The 17,795-nt window shown below is 30.9% G+C and overlaps 1 protein-coding gene and 1 pseudogene across 1 annotated transcript; one reads left to right on the top strand and one right to left on the bottom strand.

The window, feature by feature from the left end:
* The first annotated feature begins 507 nt into the window (after window positions 1–507).
* LOC145098181 (alcohol dehydrogenase-like 7) lies at window positions 508–2,477 on the top strand (annotated as a pseudogene).
* Window positions 2,478–6,516: 4,039 nt separating this feature from the next.
* On the bottom strand, window positions 6,517–10,191 carry LOC145101278 (F-box/FBD/LRR-repeat protein At1g13570-like). Its single transcript, XM_079038457.1, has 5 exons — window positions 9,844–10,191; window positions 8,167–8,801; window positions 7,992–8,096; window positions 7,043–7,198; window positions 6,517–6,940 (listed from the first exon to the last, which is right to left on the bottom strand). The coding sequence occupies exons 2-5, from the start codon at window positions 8,773–8,775 to the stop codon at window positions 6,641–6,643; spliced, it is 1,170 nt and encodes a 389-aa protein (XP_078894583.1). The 5' UTR covers window positions 8,776–8,801; window positions 9,844–10,191; the 3' UTR covers window positions 6,517–6,640.
* Window positions 10,192–17,795: the final 7,604 nt, after the last annotated feature.

Raw genomic sequence — 17,795 nt, 5'->3', positions numbered from 1 at the left:
CCACATTGCCCCATTACTGAAACTTAGCCAATCCCTTAATCTAATAAATAAGTATCTTTTTAACAGGTGGCATTCTCTTAGCCCCCATCCAATTGATTTTTCCCGCTCATTTTCACAGGTGGCAACCAGTTAACTACATCCCACATTGTCCCATTACTGAAACTTAGCCAATCCCTTAATCTAATAAATAAGTATCTTTTTAACAGGTGGCATTCTCTTAGCTCCATCCAATTGATTTTTCCCGCTCATTTTCACCCCTAAATTTCCTCTACATACGGTTTCGTTTTATCTCACAAACAATTACAAGTCAGCCGCCACTCTTGGAGGAAGCTAGGGTTTTGAAACGAAATCATCTCCAAATCAATTCCTATAAACTAGGGCGGCACGCTTGCTTCTTGTGTTCTCAAACGGAGACCCTTTTTGAGTTTTTTTTTTCATACGCGAAATTACCACATATCTATTTGTGTTCCCAAATGCCGTCGAGGAAATCAGAATATTGATCAAAAAATGCAGTCAACAGAGCAATTGGTACTCGATCTTCGCGAAAACGCTCTCAGTAGTCCTGATCTTCGCGAAAACGCTCTTCTCGAACTCTCCAAGGTATGTTTACTTTGTGCACTTTTGTTGTGATGGATAACGTGATTATTTTATTCGTTTTTTAGGATTTAAATTCTATTTTTATCAAATTCAAATTCATCAGGTGTTTTGTTGATGTTTATTAACAATCGTTGTTTTCTCTTGAAGCATCCTCCTGCAATTTTCCCCAGAATACTCGGTCATGAAGCAATGGGGTAAGGATTCATCGAATTTATTAATCCGCGCTTTCTTTTTTTGGGGAAAATTTTAATCTGAAATCAGATTACACTCATCCTTTTTTTTTCCATTAAAGGATTGTAGAGAGTGTGGGAGAAGGTGTACATGAAGTTGTTGAAGGCGACACTGTGATCCTAATCTTTTTACCAGATTGTGGTGAATGTACAGATTGCTTGTCCCCAAAAAGCAACCTATGTACAAAATTTCCTTTCAAAGTTTTTCCTTGGATTGATAGAGAATAAACAAGCAGATTCACAGACATCAATGGAGAAACTTTAGTGAATACACAGTGGTTGACATTGCTCATGTAACTAAATTTGATCCAGCAACCCCACTAAATAGAGATTGCCTCTTAAGTTGTGGTGTATCAACTGGTAATTAAATTGTCTTCTTTTTTATTCTCTTTTTACTATGTTTATGATAAACTGATAGCAAAGTTTATTTATACAAATTATGAGTTTCTGAAAATATGTTATATGCTTTTAGGGGTGGGTGCCGCTTGGAAAAACAGCAAATGTGGAAGTTGGTAGTAAAGTAGCTATATTTGGCTATAAGTGCTTTCATTCTTTGAAAGTAGCTACTGAATTCAAAAGAAACATCATTCCTTCATGGTATCTGGTAATAAACAAAACAAGTGACTCCAATTTTTTTTTTAAAGGTATTTTTCATTGAGGGCTTTGTTGTTTGGATTGATTTTTTGTTTGTTTTTGTTTTTGGATTTTTTTAAATAGTTATCAATAGTTAGTATTTCTCATCAGCCATATTTCTAAAATGTAGTTTTTTTATTTATTTATTTATTTATTTTTATAACTTTTGTAATCTTTAAATTAGAGGATCTGTTTGCTCAAATCAACAATATGCCATCTTAAATTAAAAGCTCCTCTGCTTCAACTACAAAACCATAGATTACAAAATTCCCAGACTTGGATCTTAGCATGTGGAATTGATTATCTCGGTATCATATCGATTACAAGTCTGTTTGACTTTAAAAATTAGAATAAAATGAAGGTTAATGTTAGAGTAACATGAACACTTGCTTTTTTTTTTTTTTTTTTTTTTTATTTATTGCTTTGAAAATTTAAAACTGTTTTCTTAATTGTTTTTTGGACTAAAAATAGCATTTTATAGCATCTTACTTTACAGAAAAATAGTTTTTTTTTATTTGCAACCTACTAGAAAAAGCATTGTTCTTCATTTTTTACTGTTCTTGGACTGTAAAACACAGTTCTTTTTTGTGTTCAAACACCATGAACACTTGCTTTTGAGCTATTGGCTGACCTTGGCTTTACATAATTATTTTTTTAATTCTATTTAAAATTAACACCTGTGATTTCCACTTCTTCCACTTTTTTACTTGATGTATCAGCTTAAACATAGTTAAGCATTGAAAAGCCAAGATGAAAAAAGAAATACTAGGTATTCTTGATGTTCTATAAACGAGATGATTTGAGGATCCATAAGTAAGGAGTAACATTTACCCAATTACTTTGATTATTTACATTCATAAATATTTCTTTATGCAGATAGCAAATATACCCCTTCATGTTGTTTTTGGTCATAATAGTGTTCAAATAGTTAAGTTTCACTTGAACACGGCAGGACTTGAAACAGTTAAGTTGGTAGGGAAGAACATTATGTGTAAACAGTTACGAAAATACAATTAAGTGACATTAAATTGTTTTCATATAGAGGTAAATGAAAGAAGTAGCAAATAGTTATGGAGATTTGAATCTCGTGCGGAAACTGGAATTTAGCACTTTCAAGTTTATTCTCTTAACATTATGAATTTTTATCTTGAATGTAATGATTTTGTTTTTGTAAAATTAAGGTTTAAGGTTGTACTTTGGAGGGGCTTTTCCGTTAAAAAAGAATTTCACTAAGATGGGTAAGACGAGAATAAACGATTCAATTTTTATTAATCATACAAGCGGCAAAATGATTACGTTTAACACATTAGTTGGGCCTGGTTGTTGCTTTATGATGTTTTCAATTTAATGGTATACATTGTCTTATTTTTTTGGTTCTGTTTACTGTAACTTTAGTTTTTTTAAGCTAATTGATGATCAGATAGTGATTTCATCGTAGTTTTATAGAGCAATACCTATGTTTCTTGTATATTTAAAAAGTATGATTTTTGCAAATATTAGCATAAAAAGTGTTTATATAACGAATTTACCTTTTTTTTTCTATGAGTTGAAGGAAAAACTAATAAGTAGAGAGAAATGCTTGGTTTGTTGTTTTGTAGGTTGAATTTGCATGGAAAAGTTGGGTAAGTTTTGAATAATTTAATGTGATTATTTTGTCGGGCAACCTACATATGGTTTTTTGTTGTGATATTACTATAGTTTATTAATTTAAGCAATCTTATTAGAGATAAATATACATCACATGCTAATGTACTTTCATTGATTTGTTTACTAAAGCAATCATATTTTCAGTTCTTTCTTCCATTCAAGTGTTATTTTTTTTTTGAAAAACAAGTTTTATTTTGCAAGATAACTCTAAAATAACAATTTACTTAGAAAGTACATTGTTATAATTGATAAGGGTGAACAAAAACTCAGCCTAAACTAGAACCAGAAATCGAGCTTTGAAACTTAACCACACCATTTTTTATATTAAATAGTTATTAATATCAATTATATATAATTTATAATTGATTATTTAATAACTATAATTTTTTGAGACTTTCCTTTGTAGTGGGATTAGGATTACCGATTCCAATTTCTATTTTTCAAGTTTAATTGATTTTTTGGGATTTATCTATATATATATATATATATTTTCTCGTGAAACCTAGACCCATTTAAATCATAAATATAATAACTTTCCATTAGTCTTCAAAACATATATTATAATTACTTGTGTCTTCTAGTTATCTGCTTCTTTATAAGTGTGTTTTTTTTCACTGTTTATTTTTTTAATATGCTCTATCTTGATCATGTTTGGCCACTAAATAAAGGAATATACACAGGTTGCATTTTTTGTGAAATCCAAGTTAAACCAAAGTTAGTTGCTATTTTTGAATTTAATCCATACCTAGAAAACATTGTACATTTAATACAGTTTAATCAAATTCCACTTTAATCCAAAGTTGGAAAAAATCCATATGGTTAATACACTGAAAAAAAAAACTACTTTTGGATTTCAAACAAAGTTGAAAACATCTATAACTAGAAAATAACAACAAAGTTCAAGGGATTAAAATAGATGAAAACAACAACAATTTATATTAATCTAACGTGCAATCATCATTAACGATTAACAAACAGTAAAAAGTAACGTTTTAAAATCTTCATTTTTAGTTAAATACTTACCATTTATTGTGTAATTAAATAATTAAAATAAAAAAGTTATTTCAAAATACTATATAAGTTTTCTAACTTAATGATATATTATTTATTACATAATTAAATTTTAAATTCTATTTAACATTAACACCCATGGATCCCACGGGTTTTCACCTAGTATTCTATTTTATTCTACATAAGCTCGCCATCCTTTTTCTTTCTATTATCAACACATGAGTTTTTTTCTTTATCTTTCTCAACAAACAACATATGGAAACCCTATCTTTTTCAACACACTCAAACCGTTCAATTAAAAAAAAATCAAGGTAAAATCTTAATTAGCAATAGGGTTACCGTCGGTACCACTCCCTCTTCAGTGGGTTGTTTAATTGGTTTCACTAACCCACTTCATCCTCTCTCTCTCATTTTCTCTTGTACCATGTGTTTTAAAACTTATACCTTAGTTGTTTTGTGTTTTTTTAATTGAGTTGGTTGAGAAATATAAGATTTCTGTGTGTTATAGGTTGGAAAAGATGAAGAAAAAAAAAGACAAAAACTGATGTGACAGTAGGTTTAGTGGGTTGGGAGGGAATCACTCCTTCCTCCCTAACATTGATGGAGTCCCACATTGTTTGGGATATCTAAATATCACTTATCCTCACCATTATATAGTTGATGAGTTGAGGTGGCATTAAGAAATAAGTTTGAGATTTGGTTTGAATTATAAAACCGGAACCGAATTGGAAACCAAAGTTTAAAACCGAACACCGATAAACCGAACCCATTGGTTTGGGTTCAAATTTTCAGAAACCGATCATTTTCAGTTTGGGTTCGGTTTTAGGTCAAAACTGACCCAAACTGACCCATGCACAACCCTAGTTCCATTAGCAACCATTGCCATATCGATGGCTGTCACCTTGTACTTGAGCCGGAGGTAGTTACTAACTTACAAGATTTTGATTTTGAACACCGTTTTTCATTGGATTTTGAAACCTTTTATTTGATGAGTAAAGATGTATGAGTTCAAAGCACCGACTGCTTCCATATTGGTTGGAAAAATTGGCAATTTGTTCTTTTTTGGTATTAAAAATGTTAAATTTTAAAGGTCTGTTTGGATTTTGGAATTATCTTATTCCTCTCTTTCCTTGTCAAAGAGAAATAACTAATATATTACCCAACATATAGATAAAACGTTGGTTTGATTGAAGATATACACATAGCCATTGACAATGGGCAAAGCAAAGAATCAAGAGCTAGAGTGAGAGTGGTGCCTATAGTTTTCTATTTCCATTAATAAGATGATATATATTTATAAATGTTTTTGTATATGCACAATGGGAAAAACAAAGAATCAAGAGCGAGAGTGGTGTTTATAGTTTTCTGTTTCCATTAATTAAATATAAAAGATGAAATTCCACTCATGAATTTAGTTGTTTGGATTTTCAAGTAACACTTATAGTATATTGATTATTGAAGATCAAAATCTTGTTCGTGCACCTTCACATAAAGCAAACATAGTGAATGAAAACTTTAAATAGGTTCCTTTTCCGTAAATTTCCAAGTTTATAATTAAACTAACATAAGTAATATAAGTATAATAGAAATTATAATCAATGGTAGTACATGTCGAGTTATTGGGTGTTTGATACATAAGAACTACAAAAGAAATTGCAAAGAAATTTACCTCCAGGTTCTTTGGATCTTATGTGGGAGGAAGTTCAAGAAATTGGCCAGACCACAGGATAAGCAATGGTGTTTGAAATGTTTCAGATACCTTTTAAAATGAAGAAGATTATTATTCGGAAGTTGAAAAAAAAAAGGACATTTTTTTATGTTTTCAAGTTTAAAGAAATGAAAATCCCTTAAAACTTAGAGCATTCACAATGCGGGTTTAATAAGAGTTGAATAGATGATCACTATGATTCAATAGAAGTTTAATGGAGTGTGAGTCACATTGATGAGAGTTGAAAGAGAGAGTTGCATGATCATTGAGTGGTTCAATGGATTTACTATTTTCTTTTTCAATTAAATTTCAAACCAAATATAGAAATCCATTAAACTTTGTGGGGTTTAATGGAGTCTGAATGTTAAAGAGTATAGTTGAATAATAAGTAAAATGCTGATGTGGCAGTGATGTGGCAATCTATTGAACCCCTTAGAGTTCAATGGATTGTGAATGCCCTTAGATCATTCAATAATCGCTAGGACAAGGAGTATTAAAGTGACTTCGTGAACCATGTCTGCTTGGAGTCAGATGGATGTGGGTTTATAACATAGAATGCATATTTAGGTATCATTACAGAAAGTTACACATGATAATGCATAACTTTTACATCTTATAACATTTCCTTTGCGATTGTGTTCATATTTTGTTTTTAGTATTGTATTCAAATTATATAACACTTGCATCCTATAGCTTTCACTAGTGTTTTATTAGTCGAAAATACAGGGGGTAGAAAGTAACAGTTGTCACAATACTTGTAATCAACCCAAAAAGACATTTAAACAATCCTCTTATTTAACTAAGAAAATTAAATTTAGCGTTCGATAATGATATCCACTGCTGGTGATGCACGTGGAAATGTTAATCGTAGCAAATCTCTAAGCATCTTATTTTCTTCGTCAACAGAAACAGTTGTAAAGAGCTCTATTCGTGCTTTCTGAAGCGCAGGTGACTTAGCCATGATGAATTTCACAAACGCCATCTCTGGGGGACAGTAATGGAAACTTGTTATCTCCAGTTCTTTAAGATGATCCAAATGGAGGCGTGAGTAGTCTTGAAGATCAAGCAAGTCCTTGCAAGTTTGTCCAACCCAACGCTGACCATTCAAACCCAGCTGATCAGAAAACATGTACAAAATGTCAACAGAATTGAATATTTATTGTTACTATATATATGTGTGTGTGTGTGTGTGTGATTGCCTGAAATTCATATCTACCTCGATTTTTATCTTCTCCAAATTTGGGGAGCTGCTGACCACACTGAGAGCATAAGAAAGCCCATTTTGTTCCAGAAAACACACATCAAGAAAAAGTATCCTCAAGTGAACTAGTGAATTGGGAAGTTTCTCCATACCAACTGCATCATCGGGTTGCTGCATCAACCAATTACAAAAGCTAGAATTAAAACACAATATTCTTGCATGAGATAAAACCATGAGTAAATTACACAGATGGACGTAATCTGTGTGTTTGGTCATTAACTCTTTTTTTAACTCGGACTATCCTTATGATTTGGTTTTGTTTCAGGCTTAGCCCGTGGCAGATCTGAAATGACTGTTATACCCTTTCTTACTTTTTTTTACCCTTTTATATTATTGAATTATCAAAAAAAAATGTTAATAAAATTAATGGGTCCCCTTATATCCGTTCCCCTTCTCATGACTTGTACCCATCGATGATGAGTAAAATTGTCAGTCTTCCCTTCCTCGTTCTCCATCAGGCCTGACGACCACCATCAAAATCGATTTTATGTCTGAAGACCACTCCCACGATCGCTACTCCAGCCGGTAGATCTTGATTTCCAAAACAAAAACGAAGACAAAGGTTTTTCTTGATTTGAAGACCCTAAGCGACCACCACCACTGGATTGGATTGCATAGCGGAGGGATTTCAAGATGTTGTAATTAATGATGGTCCCATTTCAGGACCTATGATTTTGTGTGTTTTCAGATGGGTGATAATGGGAAACAGATGACCACAGATAAACAAAATACCAGGAAGAGAAGGGAAAATAGTATTTTTAAGAGTGACAGGACAAAAGGTGCAACTAAACCAAACCACAGGGACCTTCCGAGTTAAAAAAATTAGGGACCAAAAGCGCAAACTACCCCAAACCACAAGGAGCATTCATGTAATTTACTCTAAAACCATCAAGTTAAGTATTACCTCCATATAATTCTTAGAGATTTTCAGAACCTGAACCAAAGGTAAACGCTCCGATAGCTCAAGAAATGTACACTTGTTTCCTGGTGAGTCATCTTGATGTCCAATCTGCATCAATATACCTTTGTAAGAAGGTTTTAACCGAAGGCACTTTCATAAGTGGTTATATGGAACTTACCAGGATAAATTTTAAAAGTAGTGGGCAATTGGTAAGTAATTGTAGAAGCGTGTTCTTAGTGATGTTGACATCGCATAATCTGAGACTCGTCAACATAATAAATCCATCAGATGTTAATGGAAGCTCAATGACACAATATGTGAGATGTAGGTGTTCTAGTCCTTGCAATGAAAAGAACACAGAGGGTAGCTTGTAGCGCTTAAAATAGTATAACTCTATGACGTCATTTGACCAACTCTTAAAGATGAATTTATTGATCTTTTTGCTCTTTGAAAGATGAACTATTATTTGGTCAATCTCATCATAAATTTTTTTATTAGTATTAATAAAGATACCAAATTCTGATATTGGACCGTTGTGTAGCAACAAAACATGGAAGATGGCATTGACAAACTTATATTTCTTGATTTCTTTGCTATTTGATGACATATTCATGTACTTGTCATCAAACACAAGTTTATGCATGCCCTTCCAGCAATGCCTCCATTTCTTTGACAAAACGCTCGTCCTCAATGCATCTTGGATTGGAATAAGAGTCAGAATTTTTTCAATTGTGTCTTGAGGAAGAGTGCTGATTCTATCCAAAATTTGGGGTTGAACTTCCACCATTACCTCGAAGTCTGACCTCCACACGGCTGAAAAGTAGAATTTAAAAAGGAAAAAGGAAAAGAGATTTGCATAAAATTAGCCAATAGCCATATATATCTATCGCAACATCAAAGAGAAATATAAATCCTTGCATCAAACAAATAGGAATTGGTTGCTCAAAAAGGACCACATGAGGAAAAGTCAACTAATAAAACTTCGGTTTGGTTCGGTTTGAAAACCGACGAAACCAAATATAAACTTAAAAAATTTTCAATATAAATTAGAATGTTTTTTAATATAAAAACCTAAAGTGACAAACAGAAATATCTAAAGTTTCATACAAAATGATCCAAAAGAGTAAATGAGTTAAAATGATTTTTACTTTATAATTAATACTTTTATTTAATATAAAATATATTCTTTAATTAATTAATGTATGAAATTCGGTTTTTTCGGTTCATAGACCGAAACTCGAACCAAAAACCAAATTCACAAATCGGTTTGATTCGAGACCAAACCGAAATCCGAATTTGAATATGGTTCGGTCTGAAATCGATTTTGGTTCGATTTGGTCTTCGGGTTTTCGGTTCCAATCCAAATAATTCCCACCCCTAATCACATGATATCCAAACACTAAGTTGTTAGAATCGCAACTCATGCATTATAAAATTGTTCATTATATTATGATGAATGGATTACACACCAATAGTTAGACAACTATAACATTTAAGCAAATTTGAAAACGTTAAGAGTTTTTTTTAGAAGAATATCAAATACATAATCTGACACCGAAAGAAAAAAGAAATTATTGTAACACAAATAAACAACCCTAAAAAGGGAGATAGACTACAGCAGAAAACTTTAAACTATAATGAACAGAGCACCAGCAGCCAACAACGAGCCAGGGAACCCAAAATCGAGACACTTCTATCAGGCATTTTACATTTTATCAAACAGCTTGTGAGCCTTTCTTGCAATAATTCTTTAAGCGAAAAGTACAAAAAGAAAATTAGATTGGTTCAGCAACAAGTACTAGAAATAAATTGCTTCAGCAACAGGTACTAGAAACAATAGTTTTAAATTACTTACTAGTGAGTTTGATGTAAAATTCTGGATGTCGGATTTGCTATTGATCAGCGTGGGAAGATTTAGGGAGGCGTGATGGGATACAAAACAAGACGATGAACAGGCATGCTCTTCCTTTCTGTTCTAATTTTGATTTTTTTACCACGAAAAAATCAATTGTTGCAGTTCGAAATCAGGAAATCGATTGTGGAAGCAAATTGACGAAGATGAGGGAGTCGACGTTGAAAAACAGAGTAGTAGAAGCACCGCCGATTGGAGAAGAACAAGCCCAATTCAACGGGTAAGAAGCACGGCGATGATGGTCGATGGAGAAAAAAGCAATGTCAGTATGTTGATTACAGGTTAAAAGAGAGGGGAATTTTGTCCTTTTACTTTCAAAAAGGCTAAAAAGGAGTTTGAAAAAGTGAGTGCTTTGGAAAACTGATGCTTTTAATTATCGAAACACTGTTGTTTTTTCATAAAGTGAGAGTGAATTTTAATTTTTTTATTAAATAAACTTTAGAAAAATATTTATATTTTGATCTTAATTAAAAGTCTCTATATTCTTCAGTTAAGCCTAAAATGCTATCAAATGCTTACAATGAAGTCTAAAAAAACCAATAATGTTTATTTTTTACCCTAGTAAACCGATAATTTTAGGTTTTACCCCGGTAAACTAATCACCAACATATTATGAATACTTTTTAAAAATATGATCAAAGTTTAGGGGTTTGGACTAATTATTATATGTTCGACTAATTAAGTGCATATTTTGCATTGTATTTTTTTTTTGAACAGCTAAATTTTAATAGAAAGAAAGAGAACCATTAACAAAACATTACATTGAATAGACAAAATAGGATTTAACATCCAAGAAACACGACTGATATTAATTTTTCTATTACAAAAAACAAACCATTTGTAGGAATATTTCGTATTGTATTCACTTAAATTTTGATTACATTTATGAAAAAGCACTAGTAATCGGTTCATGGCCGGTTATCAATGTAAAAATCCAAATTTATTTGTTTATCCGGGTAAAAATGCAAAATTATAAGCAATTGTCGGCTTTTGACACTTAACTGTAAACAATTTTAAGGACTTAATTGCAAGATATATATATATATATATATATATATATATATATATATATATATATATATATATATATATATAGGAGTATGATCAAATGAGAATACATTAAAAGTTGAGAACGCGAGAACGGATCTGGACCATCAAAATATTCAGATATGAGGCTATTATCAAACGGGTCATTTACATAAATTTTAAAACCATAGGTATTAAAGTGTAACTTGTAAAAGGTCACAAGGCTATAATGCTAATTGTAATTTTAACTTGTTCCTATAATTTCTCAATCACATATCATATTGTCGTTCAAATTATTTGTCCCCCACTTCATTTCTTTCTTTCTCTCTCGCTCTCTCTCTCTCTCTCTCTCTCTCTCTATCTATATATATATATATATATATATATATATATATATATATATATATATATATATATATATATATATACACACCTAGGTTTTAATCAATTCCTCCCTCAGCCTCCCTCCATCGCACATCGTTTGAATCAATCCTAATCAGAGCATCGCAAGTCTCCACCTCGATGCATTTTTGGTTTAATCTTTCCTCCATTGCACCATCACTACCCATCTACGCAACCTACATCACAGGTCGATGAAAGACGTAGGAAGGAAGTGAAGGCAGTCGGCGATGTCTGTGGTCAGCCATCGTGATGGCGAGGGGAGTGTCTCTGTGGTCGACGAGGCTGAAGAGGAGGAAAGGAGGAGGCAGTGAGGGGTGGGTTGTCGGTCTCGGTGGATCGAAGATGGGGCACCTTTGGTGATTGGCTGGATCAAAGAGAAGAAGAAAAGAGAATGGAAGCAACGGAATGTGGGGTATTGGGTTGTTTGGTGATCGAGAAGGGCTGCAACGATTCAAAAATAGGTAAGGGTTCCTTCTTTTTTTTTTTGTTCTTGTTTGATTTGGCAGAACTCGATAGGCTATTTTTTTGTTCTTATTTGATTTGGCAGAACTCGATAGGCTGAAGTGGGTCTTTGAAGGCTCAAGTGGTAGCCCTTATAATTGATGGAAGAGATAGCCACACAAAGTTGTAATCAGATTCAAGGTAAAAGGTTGTGCACATAAGTTGTTTGATTATATGCGTGAGAGGGGTATTCATTTATGAATAGCAGAGTATTCATTTGTTAATAACAATGTATTCATTTGTAAATAGCAGTATAATCATGTGTGAATGAGTGTATTTTATTTATGATTAGAGGTATTGTTTTATTCATTTGTGAATACTAGGGTATTCATTTGTTAATAACAATGTATTCATTTGTAAATAGCAATGTAATCATGTGTGAATAAGTGTATTTATTTATGATTAAAGGTACTCTTTTATGAAGAAATGATGATTTTTACACCCCTTTTATTTTTCAGTTAATTAAAAGAAAGTAAGTGGATTACTTGTAAATTGATATGTATTCATTTGTCATTGCACTACTATTAGTTTTTTTGAAAAATAAAATCGTTTATGAATATAAATGTATTGATTTGGGTTGGATTTCTATTAATTTTTTTGAAAAAAAAAAACGTGAAATATGAGAAAAAAAATTTAAGAAAAAAAGTTAAATTTTTTTAGTTTTAATTTTTTTTTTTGATAAAAATGTTTTTTATATTTCATTAATAAGAAAAATAAAAAATCAAATATCTCCTTCTTTTTTGGTAACTGATCTTAAATTTAAGGGAATTTGATTGATTTTATTTTATTTTAGTTTAATAAAAATATGCAATTACTTATATGCCCTTATATATTGATTGGTCCAGAACTGTTCTCGCGTTTTCAACCTTTTAGGTGTTCTCATTTGATCATTTTCCTATATATATATATATATATATATATATATATATATATATATATATATATATATATATATATATATATATATATATATAATGACTTAATCAATTATGATGTTAAAATGTAAGGATTTTCTTGAAGTTTTTTCTTTTTTTATTTGTTTATCTTTTCAAATATTTTCGAGGAATGCCTTGAACTTCTTTAAATATTTTTTGTAATATGTCATTATTTTGTATTCTATTTGAATGAGAATTTTGTGTTTATGGTAGTTGTATTATTGAAATAAAATTTTATTTTGTTAGAATATAGAGAATATCTTATATTTTAAAACATTAATATCTAATATCTTATACTAAACATTATAATATTAATTGTGTGTTATAGCAGATCAAGTACATGAAGAAGAACAACATGTGAAACGAGAAAGTAGGTCAAAGAAAAAGCTTGATAAATCAGTTGAACCAAAGAAAAGTCCTAAACCTTTAAATGTACTACTTTTGGAAAGAGAGATAAGGTCAAAGAGGAAATGTGATAGAGTTCCAATTGTAAAAAATTTAAAGAATAAAGGAATTGATGAATTTGTCAAAAAGGAACAAGAAGTTAATGTTAGAAAACAAGTAAGGAATATCCACCTGCTTTAAGATACCTTCCAACCAGAATGAAATGTGATAACATCACTGTAGCTATTAGGGGGATGTCACCGGAACAAAAACAAGCAATCTTGAGAATGGGTTTTGGGTCAATTTTGCAAGTGAATATTGCAAGTTATTCGAGGAAACTAAGCTACTTTCTTTTAGATGTGTATGATGCCGATAGTAAAAGACTTGTCCTACAAAACACTGTTATTGAGATAACAAAACAGATAGTGAATGATATGATGGGGTTGCCAATTGGTGGAGAAGACATCAATGAGTTGCCATTGTGTGATAAGAGGAATCAAATTCTTAAAGAATGAGGGGGGGGGGGACAATATACTTGTGATAAGTTCAATGGCGAGGAGTATTTAAGAAGGATTCAGGCTACAACAAAAGATAGTTTGATGTTGAGGCTTAATTTTTTTACCCTTTTTGTTAACAACTTTATAAAGTGAATGTTGATGGGAAAAAATCAAATAAAAGTGTAAAGAAGTTGGTGTTGGTAGAAGACTTTGCAAAGTTAAATTGGTGTAAATATATGCTTGATTGTTTGGGATCAAGGAAAAAAACTATGGAAAATGGATGACAAATCAAGCTACTACAGTGGTCCTATTACACTCCTGATTGTAAGTTTGAAATAGTGTTATATGGAAATTTAGATTTGGTAGTCATTTATTATTGATGTATTGATTAAGTTAATGTTGTTTTAGTTGGTGTACGTGTATAACATGAAGTATTCTATGAAGTTAGATAAAAGGCTTCCTTTTATTGGGCATATTAATGGTGCTAATTTATTAGAGATTCAACGATTGGAAATCAGTTTGGGAGGGTTCGGGAAGCAATTTCGGGATGAGCATGATGATGTTGATATGAGGGATGAAACAGGGGGTGAAGAACAACAATTGGTCAGTTTTAAGAGGGATTTCGGAGATGAGGAGGTAATAGTATGTTTTTTTGGATAATTATTTAATTTGTAATTATTGTAGTTAAAAATATAATTTATATTCTGGTAGAATATAAATTACATATTCTAGAATACTACTAAATTATCTATACATTTACCATATTAAAGTTGGTGAAATATTCTTGGAATGTAATTAATAATTAATTATATGTATTGCAAGCATATGCTGCTGTTTTAGAGCATAGTTATGGGTTAATTCTAATAGAAAAAAGTACTATAGAGGTTGCGTTAAAGGATGGTTTGGAAAAATTCCCTGATAGTGTGTTGCTGAATGAGTAGATGGAAAAGATGAATGAGCTTTTCAAGGAAGTGCATGAAGAGGTAAGTAACAAAAAAGTTCATGAGCCGAAGGGTTGTAATGAGTTAAATATGAATGATGTAGGTGATGGTAGTGAAGGAAATAGTTCACTTATTAGAGGATTGATAGTTACTGAAGCTAATGTAGAAAAAGAAGTCAATTATAGTACACCTGTTGATACCAATTCTTTAACAATGAGTAACTTTCATCGACTTCCTAGGGTGAATGAGGAAATGATTAAGATGTTGGATGAAACTGAGTTACAAGTGTATAGAAGGAAAAAGCTAATGTCAGGAATGAGTGGGGATAATGTGGCTGGAAAAAATATAGGAGAAGCTATTTATAACGCTGCAGAAGATGATGATAATGACAAAAGGGAAAAACGTATCCCTAAAAAGGCAAAAATATTTCATTCCCCTTATATTGAAAGAATTGTTAAGGTTAGGGATAAACTGACTAAGGATGAAGCAGGCATATGCAATTCAGTTTTTGCATCTAATAGAGATAATGGGTTCGTATATATGAGTCACTTAATATATTTGCAGAATATAAATTTGAATGTATTTAGATTGATTCTATATATAATTTTTGTTACAATGATGAGATTTGGGACATTGGAACAGGTCATTTGTTGCACCAGGGTTTTGCATATCATTTCAATCAAGGAATGTTTTTGCATTCTAAAGTAATTGATTGTTGGGCTGTGTTTTTAAATAAAATGGAGAACTACAAGGATGAATCATCGCTTTCAAGATTTTTCTTCTATACAACTATTGTGGTATGAATTTATTTTTTAAATTAATTTAAATCAAAATTTATTTTTGTAGAATTAATTTTGTTGTTGATGTGGGTTTTTACAGACAGAAGAGATATTGAATGAATTAAAGTCGGAAGATTCGAAATGTAGGCTTTTTGCTACTCTATTGCGAATCTACATTAATAAATTTTATGTCAAGCCAAGTTTTTGAGATGCTGCGCTTATAAGTTTATTTAGTAAATGTAAAATTTGTTGCATCACTTAATATTAAATTAACTTCTTTTTTTAATGTCTACAAGGTTTTCTTCCCAATAGTTGATGATGGGAAGTATTACTTACTCATCTTTGATCTAAGATCAAGTTTATACTACATAGTAGATCATGTGAAGAGAACAGTAACTTTGGAAAGGAAATATGGCATGATACCAAACTTGGTGGTAAGATAATCAAAAAAAAATTGAGCACTAGGTTTTCATTCTAAAGATTGTTATAAGAATATATTTGATGTATTTCTTGTATTTAATGACAGAAAAAACTGTTTTGCAACTACTTGACATAAGAACATCATCCAATAGCAAAAGCCTTAACTTTTAAGACGGGACGTGTACACGTAAAATGCTTGGTGAGTGTGAGTGCTATAATTAAGTTAAGAATGAAAAACATGGCATGATTGTTGAAGCAGAGTTCAATAAGTTTAAGAGTATGATAGTTAAAGATTTTGAAGTGTTTCGTAAGCTGGATATTTTGGAACAAAATATGCTTCTTCAACAGTCAGTTGAAAATAGGAAGAAAAAAAGAAAAGCAAAGGGTCATAGGTAAGAATTTGAAGTGGTAGTTTGGTTTTTTTTAAGATAAATATTGACATGGCATGATCTGAACTTTTTTTTGTGGTTGTTCAAACACGATTCTGCTTTATGTTAGATGTTTGAAAAAGTACTTTGTCTGTCATGTGTTTTGAAGTATTGTTAATCAATATGTAAGCTTATATTTTCTAATGGAATGTTAATTTTTGTATAAAGGTTGTGTTGATGCATTGTTTAAATTATGAGATGATGATGTTGTGCATTGTGATAAGCAATTCTGGTAGAATGGCAAGTAGTTTAATACTAAGTTTTTGATGGGTTGTTTATTAATGAAATTTAGTATTAAATTATGAAGATTTTTTAAATATAATTCTAGGTTGTTGTTAATAATGTATGTGTTGATGTATGTTTTGTAATAAATGGTTAGATGTTGTGTGAATGGACTGTTTTTTCTAGTGTTTTCATGCTATTGTAAATGTTATGATTCTGGAAGAATATGTTATAGTTTTTTATTTTCTATTAATTGGATGTAGATGACAAATGTATCTTTAGGTATAATGTACCATTTTTGAAATTAAATATATGTGTGTGTAAATGTATAATGCATAAAAATCAAAATATAGAATTCTTTTGGAATGGATATGTTTAGGAAATATGAAGTCTATTTCGTCGACTTCATATGCTGTGTGTCTGGGCTGTTTTTACAGTTTTTTGATGCAGATAGAATATTTTATGTTGTTATGATTCTAGAAGAATATGTTATAGTTTTTATTTTCTATTAATTTGATGTAGATGAGAAATGTATATTTTGGTATAATGTACCATTTTTTAAATTAAATATGTGTGTGTAAATGTATAATACAAAAAAAAAGCAAATTTGTTACAAAGAATACGTGTATATAAATTTGATGTAGATGGAAAATGTATATTTGGATATAAAATTCTGTTGGAATGATTATGTTTACGAAATATATAGGATTTTTGAAAGTAAATATTGTATAATGAGTACTTGTATATAAGTTGTACACATTGTTTGTATACTGTACTAAGTAATAAAACAGTTTTGTTAAAATGAAAATCAATCTTAAAATGATTGAAAAAAGTTGTAGAACTTGTTGTAAGTAAGGAAAAGAATGAATTTATAGAATTGATGGAATGAATATTTGTATTTCGTTATATGATTATTTTTAAGTAATAAAAAAAGATAAATATTGTTAGATACATTAACAATGACATCGTCACTAGCAATCAAGGTGAATACTTTATTAAACGACATAAAAGATAACACTGAATGTGAACCGACAAAATTAAAATGAAATGTCATTTTACTACAACCATTAAAATAACATAAAAAGGGAATTATTTCAGGATGTTCTTTAAGGGACAATTTCTTTTTACATGATGAACCATCTGTTCACATGTTGCACACTTTCTCTTAGGTTTCGAGCTTTCTTTCTCAATCATCTCTTTTGTAGATTTTAATCTTTTCCCACAACTACCACAGCCTTTGTTACGAATATCTGAAGGATTATGAATGTCACTAACATCAGATACTACGTTAGGAACTACCACGCCTAAAAGCTTCTTGAACTATTCTGCTATGTCGGTCGATCATGATTTGGACAATCGT

The sequence above is a fragment of the Lactuca serriola genome, chromosome 4, assembly GCF_051521515.1.
Source record: "Lactuca serriola cultivar US96UC23 chromosome 4, Lser_US96UC23_V15, whole genome shotgun sequence".
Taxonomy (NCBI): Eukaryota; Viridiplantae; Streptophyta; class Magnoliopsida; order Asterales; family Asteraceae; genus Lactuca; species Lactuca serriola.
This window is presented reverse-complemented; position numbering and strand designations above follow the sequence as displayed.